This window comes from Cibotium barometz, chromosome 22 (genome assembly GCF_041138505.1).
Source record: "Cibotium barometz isolate CiBa-2024 chromosome 22, ASM4113850v1, whole genome shotgun sequence".
NCBI lineage: Eukaryota > Viridiplantae > Streptophyta > Polypodiopsida > Cyatheales > Cibotiaceae > Cibotium > Cibotium barometz.
In genome coordinates this window covers 32,957,021-32,972,026 of record NC_141067.1, presented here as the reverse complement: position 1 = coordinate 32,972,026, position 15,006 = coordinate 32,957,021, and the positions used below count along the sequence as shown (strand labels likewise).

At 46.0% G+C, this 15,006-nt stretch overlaps 1 protein-coding gene across 4 annotated transcripts in view; it reads right to left on the bottom strand.

Moving 5' to 3' along the window:
* Positions 1-14,966, bottom strand: part of LOC147626558 (histone-lysine N-methyltransferase ATX3-like) — a 105,540-nt gene extending 90,574 nt beyond the window's left edge. Inside the window, exons 1-3 of one of the 4 annotated variants that reach the window (XM_086816614.1) lie at positions 11,907-14,960; positions 11,497-11,822; positions 11,342-11,397 (exon numbers count right to left, since the gene is read on the bottom strand). In XM_086816614.1, the coding sequence (XP_086672740.1) occupies positions 11,342-11,397; positions 11,497-11,822; positions 11,907-14,142 (2,618 nt within the window). In that variant the 5' untranslated portion in view covers positions 14,143-14,960. Of the gene's footprint in view, positions 1-11,341; positions 11,398-11,496 lie in introns of all 4 variants that reach the window. The other 3 variants (XM_086816616.1, XM_086816615.1, XM_086816613.1) reach the window with 3 other exon arrangements.
* Between the last annotated feature and the right edge of the window lie 40 nt (positions 14,967-15,006).

The following is a 15,006-nucleotide window of genomic DNA, read 5'->3' as shown; positions in this document are numbered from 1 at the left end:
AGAAGGGAATATCACATCCTCAGAACTCAAATGCATTTGCCATGACTATTGAGGCTACGCACATGGTAGTCTAGGGGAGTTTTGCCACTTTGTGATCCTTAATGTGTTAAGCATAGTAAACAAAATGGCGGTCTTGTCATGTGCATCTGTTAATCCTGATGCTCATAGACATGTATATTCTCATTAGCAAATATATGGGCAGATTTAGGGGCAGATTTGCCACTTTGTGATCCTTAATGTGTTAAGCATAGTAAACAAAATGGCGGTCTTGTCATGTGCATCTGTTAATCCTAATGCTCATAGACATGTATATTCTCATTAGCAAATATATGGACAGATTTAGGGGCAGATTTAGAGCGGATTTTCCACTTCTGGGAGTCTGTAGGGCTGCAAAATCTGCTCTAAATCTGCCCATATATTTGCTAATGAGAATACACATGTCTATGAGCATCGAGATTAACGGATGCACATGAAAGGTCTCCTAGCCAAAAATGCGGAAATGTTGTTCCTCTCGAGTTGTGGTTGCCATTTCCGGTGTCCTTATCATCCCTCAAGATTTCCCCCCACATGTTTTCTTCCAAGTTTTGATTTTTCTCGAATTTCCTTTTCGAGTTTATAATATATTGTTAAAGACTTGCCATTTCCTCGCCGTTTTTGTTTCCTAGTTTCTGTTGCATAGACATCAGCCATTCGGTTTCCCTTTCCGTTTCCTATAATTATGGTATAAAGGCACAGCTCTGATAGGAGGTTCAAGTTCCTAGAGGCAAAGACCTATCAGAATATGTAGGCCTGAAACAAACAGCAAAGTATGGACAGCATGCATGCAGTTGCTTCAACCCACAGCCCACTTGGAGCAATCGAAGCCAGCAGCAATCAGCTCCAAAGCAGCAAAGAGGAGTTCTTTATATTTTTTTGAGCATTTGGAATTTTTTTCTCAAGGTTGGGAGAAAATAATAATAAATAAATAAATAAATAAATAAAATCGTATCGTACGATATCGTACAATACGAATAGGTTCGTACCGGTACGAGAAACAACCCTAATCACAAGGTCTGTTAGCCTGGGGTCTTCACATTGCCTGCAATGAGATGATGCACATATAGCACAAGGATGTCAATCTTTGTTAGATTTTCATCGGGGTTCAAAGCCTCAGTTAAATGATGGACAACAGACGACAAGGATAAACTCAACACACAAGTGCTAATTGTATTGCAAATCTTCTCGTACACATCAGCTCCAATCACACCATAATATAGCTTAGTTGCGTTTACGAGCACCACATAATCATGCCACCTCATATGCCACATAAGTGGCCCAAATTGTGTAGTCAAAAAGCCTACAACTCAACAGTATATCTCCGGAATTGAAGAAAAGATGTTTTTTTCTCTTCGGGGTGTCACCAGCCCAAACATTTCCCAATGTGAAAGGGGTCTGGTGGACTTCACGACGCCTAAATATTTGGAAAGTACAAGCTTTGGGAATGGGGAATTATCCAATACAAGAACCATGCACCCGGAATCAGATCATGGCGCAACATTGGACTTCCTATGCTTGGTCTTGCATGTGGGAAGCATACCCAATAGGTCTTGCGAAGACTCGGGGAAGGACTCGGCACCGAAACAAGCTCTTATATGGTGGTTCAAACTTCACACTCCCTTATGGTGTGGGTGGACAAGTTATAAAATGGGCATCTCGTATTTAAAAAGTTTCATATATATTACAAGTTGGGCATCAATCTTTTATGTGATGAGAAACACATTACTCACGAGGGTGGATATTTTGGATATTTTGCACACTATTGAAGCAAGTTTGTGTGTATGCTTTTGACATGTGGTTTATGGTGGTATGTATACAGATTTGGGGCAAGTGTATATGCATTACTTTGACGACTGAGGCGTACACACGTTTTGGGCAAGTTTGTGTTTTGGCATCTCTTCTCTCATCCTTGGTGGCCTACTCCAGGCATACCAACAAGTCTAGAAGAGATGTCAACTACAAGAGGATTGGGTGTTTCTACGCATCATGAAGCAACGGTTGAAGCAAGTGGACAAGCGTTGTCCTAAGCTCTCATTCCAAAGCTTTGGTCCATTTCCCATTGTGAAGAAGGTCAATGATGTCTCCATGAAGTTGAAATTACTAGAAAGTTGACTATGCATGATGTCTTTCACATCTCATTGTTGAAGCCTTATGTTGGACCGTCTTTGCAAGAGGTTCCGGATGAGCAGCAGGCTGGAGTGGTCGAGGAGGCGTAAGCAATCGTGCCCGAGCTGATTCTCCTCCAAAAGTGGAAGCATTGTTCCGATCAAAGACTTGGACAGTTCTACACCTAGTTCAAGGACTGAGGCACTGATGAAGCCATTTGGCTCGACGAGGAGTTTTTTCAGGGGTACCCCCAGATTTTGGCAAACTAAGTGTGTGAAAGTGCTTGCTTAAATGTCTATTTTCAGCATGTCGTGAGCATATATCAACACACCGACAACTTAATTCTTAAGAGCACAATAAAGAACATCACATTCATCATTGCGAAGCATTTCCACAGTTCCCAAAGAAGAACATATAAGACTATTATCACAAGATACATTTGAATAACTTACATAAGAAGAAATCTTACTCATTGGATCAGAGAGATCACCATATAAGGAAAACTTCTTCTCATTATGTACAAAAGTGATTACATGATGGATATAGTCAATATTTACATCAAGCCTCTTGTGGAAAAACCACTCCTTGCCCAACAATACAATTATGTTGTCTAGGTACATACAAGAAACAAAAGCTCTTCCTCGTAGCCTTGAATCTTCAGGGTAACTCAAGGGATATTCCCTTGCCAACACTGGGTAACACCTTGCGCAAGGTTGACCACATAATGTGTTGGAATGGATTCTTGTCCTCCACTTCTGACGCTGCCATGTGGTAGTCTATTATCCCACATAGTGGGTTGGGATGCTTATTGGTGGTCTCATGGGATGTTTGGGTTGGGGGGACCCGACCGGTTGATGGTCGTCTTCCACGCTGCACCTCTATTTCGCTTGGTGCTCCACGCTCCACTTTCTTTCATGGTATCGGAGCCTCATCGGCTGCTACTGCTCGGCTTCGGGCTTCGCATAGGGGGGGGTGTTGGAATGGATTCTTGCCCTCCACTTCTCACGCTGCCATGCAGCAGTCTATTATCCCACATAGTGGCTTGGGGTCAACTTAACCCCTCTATATAGGGCAAAATTCTCCTTGGTCTCCCCTAATCCCCCACCTTTATTGGTGGTCTCATGGGATGCTTGGGTGGGGGGGACCCAGCCGGTCGATGGCCGTCTTCCGCGTGCTACACCTCTATTTCGCTTGGTGCTCCGTGCTCCGCGTTCTTTCATAATGATGGTCACCCGATGCCACCAGGATACAAATATCTATGGACAAGAGAAGCATGAATAAAATTATGAGTACTACCATCATCAAATAATACATACTCAAGGGCTCCCATGACTTCACCCAACATACGGATTAAAGCATGTGGAGCAAACAGTCCCATATTGAGATGGCAATTCTCAAAATTACTATTGAAATAATAGACATCAATACTATCAATAAGTGGATTGTACCACACTGTGTAAAGTGTACGTGTGCCTATGATCCACTTATTGATAGTATTGATTGTACAGCTTTGCTACCACCTCAACCACCACCAGGAGGCTTCTTGTTGATGAATGGACACTGAAAAGGATAGTGACTAAGCCTATTGTGACATGCAGAAGCCTTTGCTTACTTGATCCAGTCCTATTCCTACTGAATAGGAACACTAATGCAAAAGCCAGAAGTCTGTCAAGAGATGCACGGAATCACCTGCACAAAGTTCACAATGTTGCTTTGGCCTTCAACAAAAAAAAGAATGTACTTGTGGTCAATCTCTTGGGAATCTGTACCTTTTAGTCTTCCCTAGAAGTCCACATTTCCCATAAGCATAGAAATCAAAGGAGAACAACGAATGGCCTTCCTAAGTAAGCCCCACTATCTTGACTAAGATCCCATGTGACCATGATAAATTATCTTTACCTCATCTGGAAATCTGATTCCGAAAGATTCTCGGACTTAAACATGCCCAGAATCCATGTCAAAAATCCTATTTATTTCTCTTTATCAAGAAAGATATCTTTACCTCATCTGGAAATCTGATTCCGAAAGATTCTCAGACTTAAAACATGCCCAAAATCCATGTCAAAAATCCTCTTTATTTGTCTTGCATCTTAGACACCTTCCACATGATACGTTCCTGATTTGTAGTCCAGACCCCATAGGAAGAGCCCCAACGAATACTCTTCAAAGAAAGGTCTTAGCATGAGTGGGCAAATTTGACTTCCAAATCCCCAAAGACCTAACCTTCTAGCATTCACAGCTCCATTTTACCCTTAATAGTTTGTCGTTATCCTCTTGTTGTCCCAACAAGGGGGGCACTGTCTTGCCACACTCCATCCTTAGGCCAAGCCTCCAACTTCTAGCTAGTGTTGACTGAGAATTATTGTCACCTGAAGAGGACCACCTATAAGGTTTCTTTGTCAAATTTCGAAGTACCATACAGTCATGTAACATGCGGAAGCTTCGTGGTCGAATCGGTAACTTGGATGCTCAGAATTCAGCAATCTTTCACGATGAATATAACACACAAAACTGAAGTAGATGTGCAGAAAATATATATATAGAGAGAGAAATGAAATGAAATGAAATGTTATATTAATGTCTTCAAAAGGCCATAATGACCTATGAGACCAAAAAGTTACATCATGGTGGTTCTGATACAATGTCTGGATAAAAAACCAGAAAATGAAAAAATAAAGATGATACTACTGGCACCTAGAAAACGAAATTGGAACTGGAAGGTAAACAGAAACCCTTATAGGGTGTGAATATAGTGAGGGGGGGGGGGGGGGAGGGGGGGTACGCTATGGAGGTGGATACAATATCATGCGGGACGGGGGGGGGTACACTATGGAGGTGCCTCCATATAATATGCGCCGCATCAGACGCTGGCGGATCTCCTCAATGTCCTCTATGGTCAGCACCCTGACTGGGTGTCCCGCATGTCTCGCAAGAATAATCCGAATCCGCCGCTGCAACCTCTGTCTATGTTGGGATGCCCTCCTCCGTAGTCGTGGGCGTCTGGACCACCCAAGCTCAATCGCACAATCAATCAGTGTACCGCTGGTGTGGGCGGTATCCATGTCCTGCTGCTGCTGTGGTCCATCTGGCGCAGTGATGGCTGGACTAAAGAAGTCTGTAATGTGCCTCTGAGTCTGACTCTCTATGCGCCTAAGCAAGCTATCTCTATATCTCCGCAGCTCAAGCAAGAACAATCCCAAACACCTCTGGTCCTGGTACCCCATGACTCTGGAAAGTGGTCAAAACCCTCTCTAAATAAACAGTGGAAACGACCACATATCTCATAGTATGCAGTACAATGGCATATATAATGCAGCTCTGTCTCTGGCTCCCCATGGCATATTCGGCATATCCTGGCCTCAGCTGGTATACCTCTATATCGGCCAATCTCAATCTCAAGCTGGTGTGAGGATGTGCGAATCTGACCAATAGCACATCGTACTGCATGAGACAAGTGTACATCCATGTAACTGGGTCTGATCACAAAACCATTTGCTGTGAGCTGAAGAAAATGCTCTCTGTAGAAAGCCATCTTCGTGCCCAGCTCCTCAGTCGGCTGTATCCATGTCCTCCTAATGTCCAGCTGAACTAAATCCTGACGGATGAGTTTGGTAATCTCTGTCCATGTGAGAGTGAGAGAGGGTGCCTCCAGAGAATACTGGAAGGGAGGCAATCTGTCCATGCTAAAACCATGTGCCTGGAACCAAGATGCCATCTGTCCATACCAACAAGCCGTGTCTCCCTGTAAAGCTAACTGTCGTCGGGAGGACTCAAGGGCGAGGCGTGCATACCTGTCTCGGGGGAGATCCCACAAGCCATGTATGTAGGAGACTCATCTCGTAAGAGCCTCAATCACCAGAGGGGCAGCCGCCAACTCTGCTCGAATAATCTCATGAGGTACCACGGCCTTGGCTCTAATAATCCTAGCAATCATAGATACCAAAGGCCTCTCCATACCTCTCCACCCGCCTGCGCTGTGATGGCCCATTGAAGGTCCCCATATCTGCACTCCATAGAGCATAGCTGATGTCACTAGAGTGTCAAAAAGCCAAAGTTTCGTTCGAGGTTCCTGAAACTGAACCTGCGAACACATCCTCTCCAAACCACCCAGGGCTGCATGTGCTCTAGTCAATCTAGTCTCTACTGCTCTCCTCATCGAAAACACTGGCCCACTGAATACTACCCCAAGATATGTATATGCATCTGCATACTCCACAATCTCCTGCCCATATGTAAATGTGGAAGCTGATCGCCTAACCCACTATGGCGTGGTGTTAAACACCATAACCTTGGTTTTGCCAAGGTTGACAGACAATCCACTATCATGTGCAAACACATGTAAAGCATCCAGATGACGCTACATACCCTCAGGGGAGTCAGAGATCAACACAATATCATCAACATATAACAATAGTGGGATCCATGTACCTGCTAGCTGGGCTCCTCTGTCCCCCAATCTCTCAATGTAGTCAAAGGCCTCATCCACATACATACCAAACAATGAAGGAGATAACGGGCAACCTTGCTTCACTCCTATAGTGGAGTGAACCAAAGTAGAGACCCCCTCTGGGGTGCGTACCTGTCCTGCAACTGATCTATATAAAGCCATAATCCCCCATATGAGCTCTGTGGGTACCCCCATCTCCTGTAATCGCCTCATCAATCTGGCTCTGGGCACTGTATCAAATGCTTTGCGGAAGTCCACAAAGCTACAATAAATCCGTCGCCCATGCGACCTGGCCTCCTCAATAATGGCCCGCAGAGTCAAGATGTGATCAAGAGTAGAGAAACCTCTCCTAAACCCTGCCAGTCCCTCTGCTCGAATGCCCTCTCTCTCTGCCCATCTACTCAACTGCTGCTCAAGAATGGATGCATACAATCGTGCTAGTATGTGACCAATCATAATAGTGCGATAATTCCCTGGCTCCATAGGGTCCCCTGACTTGAAGATAGGCACGATGGTGGACCTACTCCAAGTCTCGGGTAAGCCTTCACACATAGCACGATTGAACATCACTGCTAGAAGCTCTGCCAGCATGTCTCTCCGCATGAATAAAGTGCTCAGCGACCAATCCATCATGATCATATGCTCTCCCAGTCTTCATCCTATCAATGGCCTTCCTTACCATCTCTACGGTAAAGAAAGTACATGTCTGTGGGCATGGTGCTGGCGGGTCAGGAAAAGGTGTCTGTCCAGGAACTAGGACTGTATATAGAGATGCTGCATAACTACCCCAGACCTCTGTAGAAGTGATGGCCAAAGCAGGGGAGGACTCATGAAACAAACGCCAAGCCTCCCTCGAATCCTGGCTCAAGAACAGCTGGTATAATTCCTGCTCTAGCTAAGCAAGGAAGGCCCGCTTCTTCCTTCGTACAAGGCGCCGGAAGGCAATACGTGACTGTCAGTGAGTAGTGACTCCCAAAGCAACCTCCCGCTGCAGTCGGGCTCTTGTCTCTCTGCACTCCTCATCATACCAGCTGTTCTGGGGCATACACCTAGAACGCTGTCTCTGTCCAGGCTGAGTATGTGGATATGCCTCTCTCGCTGCATCCTGTAAAGTCTCTGTCAGTATATGGGTCAGCTCCTCCAAAGGTCTCCCTGGCTCCTCTGTGTACAGACGTCTATAAATCCCATCGCTGTAGACAGCATCAGTCTCTGAAGTAAAAGTATATTGAGTGTGATCTGCCCCTCGTGTCCTTTGAGCTGTGGTAAAGTGAAAAGAGATGGTCAATGTCAACAATGCATGATCCACTACTACCCCAATGGGCCGAGATCCAACTGTGAAGTCCTCAATGCATGAAACAAAGCTCGGCATAGCCATAACATAATCCACTGTGCTAGCACCATGTCTATGTGGAAAGCAAGTAAATCCAGCTGCTAACGGAAACCTCTGCAAGCCATTAAGTATGGCCAACCCATGTGCAGTCCCCATATCTACCAAATATCTGCATATGTCGATGTACTAGGAGCAAAATAGCATATAGCAATATACAAGAATCTGCCTGTGTCGGCCCTCAGTCTCACCCACATATATCTGGCCTGATCATCTCTCCGAACAATGTGTAGAAGCGGTTGCAGCTCCTCCCTGAAAAGAACTGCCACCCCCCCGATCCTCTACTACTGTGTACCGATCTCGTCCCTACTCTGCAAGCTGTCTCCCATCTGTATCCTGTCACCTGTGGCATCATCTGACCAGAGGCCTGGTGAGTCTTCGAGTAGAAGACTATATCTCTATCTCTAAAGCTGTCCTCAAAGGCACCTACATCAAGTCTGAGGGATCCATTGCAGTTCCAGGCTGCCAGCTTTAATTTGGTCCCATAGGTCTCGCACCGTCATGTACAGCGTCGCTCCACGATGACCACCCTCCCTTCTCTATAAAATGCTATCTTTCCCTTTTCTCTTGCCGCCCTAATCTCTGGCATGACTTCCTTCATATGTGCAAGCTGTGAAAGAGTAAGATCGTCACCAAGAAAAATGTCTGTATTCTTTAAAGTGGGTCGCCATCACAATAGAACTCGTAAAGCCTGCAAAGACCCTGCATGATGGCTTCTTGTTCACTCGGCATCCAAAAACAATTTCAGCTATTGTTCACATCAAAAGACTCCCATACATTGAGTCCTGCATACAGAAGCTTTCTCCCATGATCAGGGGTGCCACAACCATCCATAGCCTCTCACCCTATGAACAGCATCACACCCTGACACATCCAGTGCTCTTGCGTCACAATAACGACTCCAAATTGTTTCCCAAAAGAGAACTTGCATCACAGCACAGCATACTATACAGTCGACACACCTATACCAACCCTCATCTCAGTCATGGATTCCCCAACCCCTGTCCAATCAGCAACAAGGCTGTACAAAACATGTGTCAATCCCTATATCCACTGCCCGCATGTGACCTATCTCCTGGAGAAACCATAAACATGTTTCCTCGAGAAACCTATGACCTGTTTCCACATGAAACCCTTAGGCCTATTTCCCCTTGAAACCTTTGTCCCATTTCCACACAGAACCATACACAGCGCCATTCAAAGACTGTGCCAACAACGACATACATCCAGTGACCTATTTCCTCATGAAACATATGCAAACATAGATATTCCCACAACTGTAGGTCCCTCCGTTCCTTTCAAGCAAGAAGAAAGCAATCTGCTCTATGAACATGCACCCATGCGAGCTTGCATCACTTCCATGCCAGGAAACACATCCAAGTGACTTGTACTTGCAGCCAACCAAAACAGCCCATAAACAATCCCTAGAATCCACTCTCCAAGCTACCAAACCCCTCCTCCCGAGAGAGAGAGAGAGAGAGAGAGAGAGAGAGAGAGAGAAGCGCATGGGCAAGGCTGCTGTCCAAACCGACGCTCCCTGCTGTTCAGCCGTGCCAGTCCTCAAAGAGCTGTGCTCCCTGCTCAACAGAAGGTGTGTATGTGCTGTTCTGCCCGCCTGTGCTCCCTGCTGACCAGCCATCAAGAGAAAGCACCCAAGTCTCAGCGTACCACCCTGCCCGCCAGCCAAAAGCACCCCAGCCTGCTGGCCCGACCAGCCTGCAGCCTTTTTGCAAGGAGGGAGAGGAAAGCGTGCTGTTCAGCCCTATGCGCCGCTTGCCATGCCATCTGCTCGCCCCTTTCCAAGAGAGAGAGAGAGCCAAAGCGCGTGTGCAGTCCCCACTATTTTTCCACCAGAAAAGGGAGGCATGTCTCTGCAGTCCAGCCCTCCATGTGCCAAGCGAGAGAGAGAAAGTGAGTGAGCCTGCTGAGCTGTGCGCTGCCCTGCAGTCTGCCCGTCTATGCTCCCTGGTGACCAGCTGTCAAAGAGAAAGCATCCAAGTCTGCTGGTCCGACCAGTCTGCCAGCCTTTTTCACGAGCCAAAAAGCACCCCACCCCCAATAATAGCGTAAACCCTCCAAAAAAGGCCACGATTCACCAAAAAGAGTGTTCTTTTATTTTATTGGGTTTTTAACCCTTTTGTCCCCTCTAACCTTTGTCACCATGGGCTATGAGAAGGGATTTTAATCATTTGGCCCCCAAACTGGTGCCATTCACACTGTCCAGCATGTCCCTGTGCACACTTGCAAACTGTCAAGAGAAAAACACAGGGTCGTGACACCTAACATCATTCCAGAGGGAAGCTCACACTACGGACTGGCACTACTTCATGTGCAGGACAATGCACACCTAACCTAGGATTCATAAAGGGGAACCCTGGCTGACTCGTCCCGGACTGGGCTCACATGGGACCAATTTCCACTCCAGGTCCTGCACCTTCATGTTCAGATATGTCTACGTGGCATCCAAGTGCGGGATGCACGTGACAGGTCAACTAGTCCAAGCCCCTCAAACCCAATAAGGACCCATCCCACATATCAGCAATCTAAAAAATTTCTATCAAGGGCAAAGGGAGGGTAGAAATGTGTGACCACCATACATTGTATCTCATCATTGAAATCCAGGTGGATCTAGTACATCCTTGCCATTCCATTAAATGTAGAATGTAGAGATCCTTTCCGATCCTTGATAAGAAACCTAGAAGGGATGTGAGAAAACTTCATCCAGCCAATCTATCCCCTGCCACTTGCCCAGCTTCATAACTGGCATGAATCTAGCAAGCTCCCTTAGCATTTTGGTCAAAGGCTGCTCCTAAGAAACACCCCCAACAACGTGGTCAACCTGGCTTTTGCATGTCCTTTAATGTCAATAATCCCAAGCCTTCCCATATCTATGGGCTTAAATGCCTTGCGCAAGACTAAGAAGGCAATAGGTTTCTTCCCTGTTTACCCCTTCAAAGAAAGGCTTTTATGAAACCCAAAATCCTCGCCCAATGTCTCCCCTTGAAATCAATCATGGGATGATAAAAATGCAAATGCCATCATAATGACATCGATAATGACTGCCCTAGAGTGAAAGAGAAGGCACACATTGTCCCATCCTTTGGACTTGGCAACCAGTTTCACATTGATTCCCATAGGGCATCCCAGATGTCTGAACACTTGGCACTTATTAACAGCCTACGTAAAACATCATGCTGACATCATCAAGAAATGTCACAAGCCATGTAATCATGTGTCACCATAAGCGTAGCAATGGTATAAACATTAGTTCAGCCTGTATATTGCCCACACAAATTTGTCCCTATAAGCAAGGACAAAGTAGAAGCAAAAATTTTCATACAAGGCAAAGCCTGGCATATGCTTACCTGTCCAGGTAGTCAAGAAAAGGAAAAATCATGCCTTGGCGCACCCATGCGTAGTCCTGTTACATGCAAAATGCAGAAGCATATATAAACAACTATGGGTTTATTGTGGCACATACTAGTTCCAAATATTAGGTTGAAAGTTGCAGAAATGATACTCGATATATCCCTTTTGCTGCTGAAGGTCCATAGAACATCACACACAGACGTCCAGGAACACAAGCTTTACGAACTGATTCTGGTGCTTCTCTTACAGGATCCACAACTTTTGCAGGCCATGCAGGGTCTTTCCTTTTGCCTGACTTCGCCCATACTATATCTCCAACATAGAAATCTTCCAGGCGATGCAAAACGACTACTGTTACCTCATTTTTAACACTTCCCCGAACAAAGCTCAATTCACCATTTGACTCAGAAATGCCAGGGGACATGTTGATTTCTGTAGTGTTCCCAGCTGAATTCCGAAGACCCGACGAAGAAAACCCTGCAGACATTGACATCCCTGTATGGATTTGAGCAGATAAATGTGCCACCTCACTTGACTCTCCATGAGTACACACTCTCTCACCGTGAAGCTTAGTTGCCAAATCAAGTGTCTGCTCACCTTCTTTGCATAATGCCTCGTCTGGCTTTTTGGACTTGCCTGAAATAGAAGGCTTTCCAGACACTGGCTGACATTCCAAAGAGCGCTTTCTACCTGGGACTGTTGTCTCTTCAAGCTCGGCTGTAGAATTGGATGGCTCACACAGTGCTGTTCGATCTTCTTTTGTGAGTTTTCCAATTGGGGGAAAGCTCTTAGAAACTGTCTGATCTTCCAAAGAACGCTTCCTACCTTTCTTCCATGGTTCTAATACTGAGTCTCGAAACCTTGAAGGTAGGACCTGAGCTCTTCCACGTTTTGTCCAGACAATCGGCCCTGCTACATTTGTTTCCACAGGCTGAGTGAACCCTGCTGCACAGGAACTGATTTCCTCTTCTTTGTCAATCTGTTCACCCACGGATGCCACTGGAGAGGATAGCATCGCTCCCACACCTGCCGGCTCATTGCTTACATGCTCCTTTACACTCTTTCTCAACTTTCCAACCTTCTTTTGCAGAATGCAAGATTTTCCTAGAGATGTTCTCTTGTTTGAAGAGATTAATGAAGCTTCACTCTGCCCTTGGCAATCCATGGTTGAGTCCATGGGCTGGGGCTCCATGCCTGAAGCTGCTTGCACAAGTAGGTCGAGAGATGAGATTTCTTTCATTTTCTGCATTGCTTTGAACTCTCTGACCTCATCTTTTTGCAAACTCATGGCTTCCACTTTGCTAGCTGCGATTGCTTTCATTTTCTGGATTGCTTTGAGTTCTCTGACCTCGTCTTCTTTTTGCAAGCGCACAGGTGGTTCTACTTTGCTAGCTAGAACTCCTTTCACTTTCTGAGCTGCTTTGGGTTCTCTGAATACCTCACCTGCTTCCTGCAAACTCATAGCTTCTGATTTGCCCACAGATGTTCCTTTTATGTGCTGTTTCAACCTCCAACATTTCTGTAGGATGAGATTATCAGAATTCTGAGCAGCCTGTCTACTACCATTAGGCACACCCCTATAATGCATTTGAGATCTCTGCAGATCAGGGGAGAGTTGATATGAGTATAAGATTTCTTTCCTATCCTCCTTTTCCTCGGTCATAACAACATATGGCAATGCAGCATCCCCAGGGAAGTAAGGATACTTTACCTCCACGGCACCTCGCGAATCGCCATAGAATTTCGTTGAGTCCTTAGTCCCCCTATCTGGGATGTCTTGTCCAAAAGGCTGATCGTGCTTCAGCTCCACGGCCCATCCTGAATGGTGCTGGGATGTGGTGGCATCCGTTGTCCCCCTGTTGGAAATGGTATCCTTTGTCCCCCTGTCAGAGGTGACTCGTGTTTTGAACCCAGCATGCTGTATGTGCAAGCCACCTTCAGTCACAGATAAGCTCCGCAACTTGTTAGCATTTTCTTGAGCTATCCTCAGTCCTGAGGGGTAATCCCCTCTCACTTCTTGCTCATACTGTAAGCTTGCCTTCACAGGAACAATCCGTCCAACACCAGCTTCCAGCTTAGTCTTTGCTGCCAAACGCCCAGAACTGTCCAAACTACTTCTGCTATAAGCAGCAGTAGCAGCTGTTGCTATACTTGAAGGGTGGCATGTTTGAATCCTGACTGTGGTCATAAGAGGAGCTTCTGTGAGCCTAGGCTTCTTGGCTATGGGCCTATCTGCTGTGCAGGTGCATAGAAGCGGTGAACCAGACTCCAATTTCTCTACCAAAATTGTCCCTAACACTAGCTGGGGGTCTATAACTTTCAACAAGCTTGAGCTGATGCCTTCGTGCTGTCTTGGTGAGAAGCCCACAGCAATGATTGGCCTTTCTGCAAAGTGAGCTTCCACACGTTTTCGCTGAGCTTCATAAGCCATGGTGCTGGACTCCATGAATTCCACATCGTTTTTGTCATCTTGGTGCCAATTCTGCATGTCCTCGGTGACAATGTGGGAGCTAATGGTTCTCAATTTCTTGCTTTCAAGCAAACTGGGCTGAGGGCCTTGAGCACAAGATGGAGCTTTCCATGTCTCGTGGCATGGACTGAAGCAATCATCTCTACTGTCTTCCTCATTGACAAAATGCGAGCTCAACGTCTTCACTTTCTTAACTTTGAGCTCCTCTGGGCTCTTCCATCTTCCTGATGGTGCTTCTCTGTTGATCATCATCAAACAATGGCCTCCGTTTGACAATGGTGAGTATCCTGCGACTTGGATATGGCTCTCAAGGGATGGCTGCTTCATCGCATTCACAAAATTGAGTACTCAGTTGAAGCTATGCGACATACTGATAGAGATGGAGATGGAGTTGGAGATGGTAATGGCGATGGCGATGGCGATGGTGATGGATAGAGAAGTCGAATGCAATTCGTTGAAATTCGTCCTATTGGCGGAAAGATCACACCTGCTCCATTGCCCGCAGCGGCACCATAGCCATGCCTCTGGGTTCCGAAACCGTAAATTGAAAAAATCTTCGCAGTTCTAAAATGTCCAAAACCCTTTCTGAAGCTGCGGTGCTGGTGAATATGAAGATGATGGTGATGATGGTGATGATAGCTATGGCAATGGGGATGATGGCTACGGAGCTTACCGAGCTGCCGAATCAGTTGAATTGTGCGCTTCGCCTGCGCTCCTCTGTGCAGAGGCAAGCTTCGCATCTGAGATTGCAGCTCGTCATGGCTATGGCGCTAGAGGTGAAATCGAAGAGCATGGCAAGATATTGGGGGCTATCATTACAATAAATCTCGCCATAGCCAAGCTTTGCAGAGACTCTTCCCCTTTGATGGACATAAACAAAGGGAAAGGAAGATAAATGAGGAGAAACTCGCTCGATAGAAATCTCAGGAGGAGGCGATCGGTGTGGTTGGGCACAGGATTGGGCGCAAAAGAAGAAGGGAGAAGAAGGAAAAGGGAAAAGGGCTACTTTACATCCTTTCTTTTTTGGCTATGGCGGAAACCCGAAGCTCGCTGGCGAGCTCACATATTATCGCTGTTTCGAGATTAATGTATTAAGCAAGATTAGCGTATTATTAATTAATAAGCAAGAGCAATGGATTAAGCAGCCGTCTGCTTTAATTAATACGGGTCCGTTTGTAAAGTATGAATGGG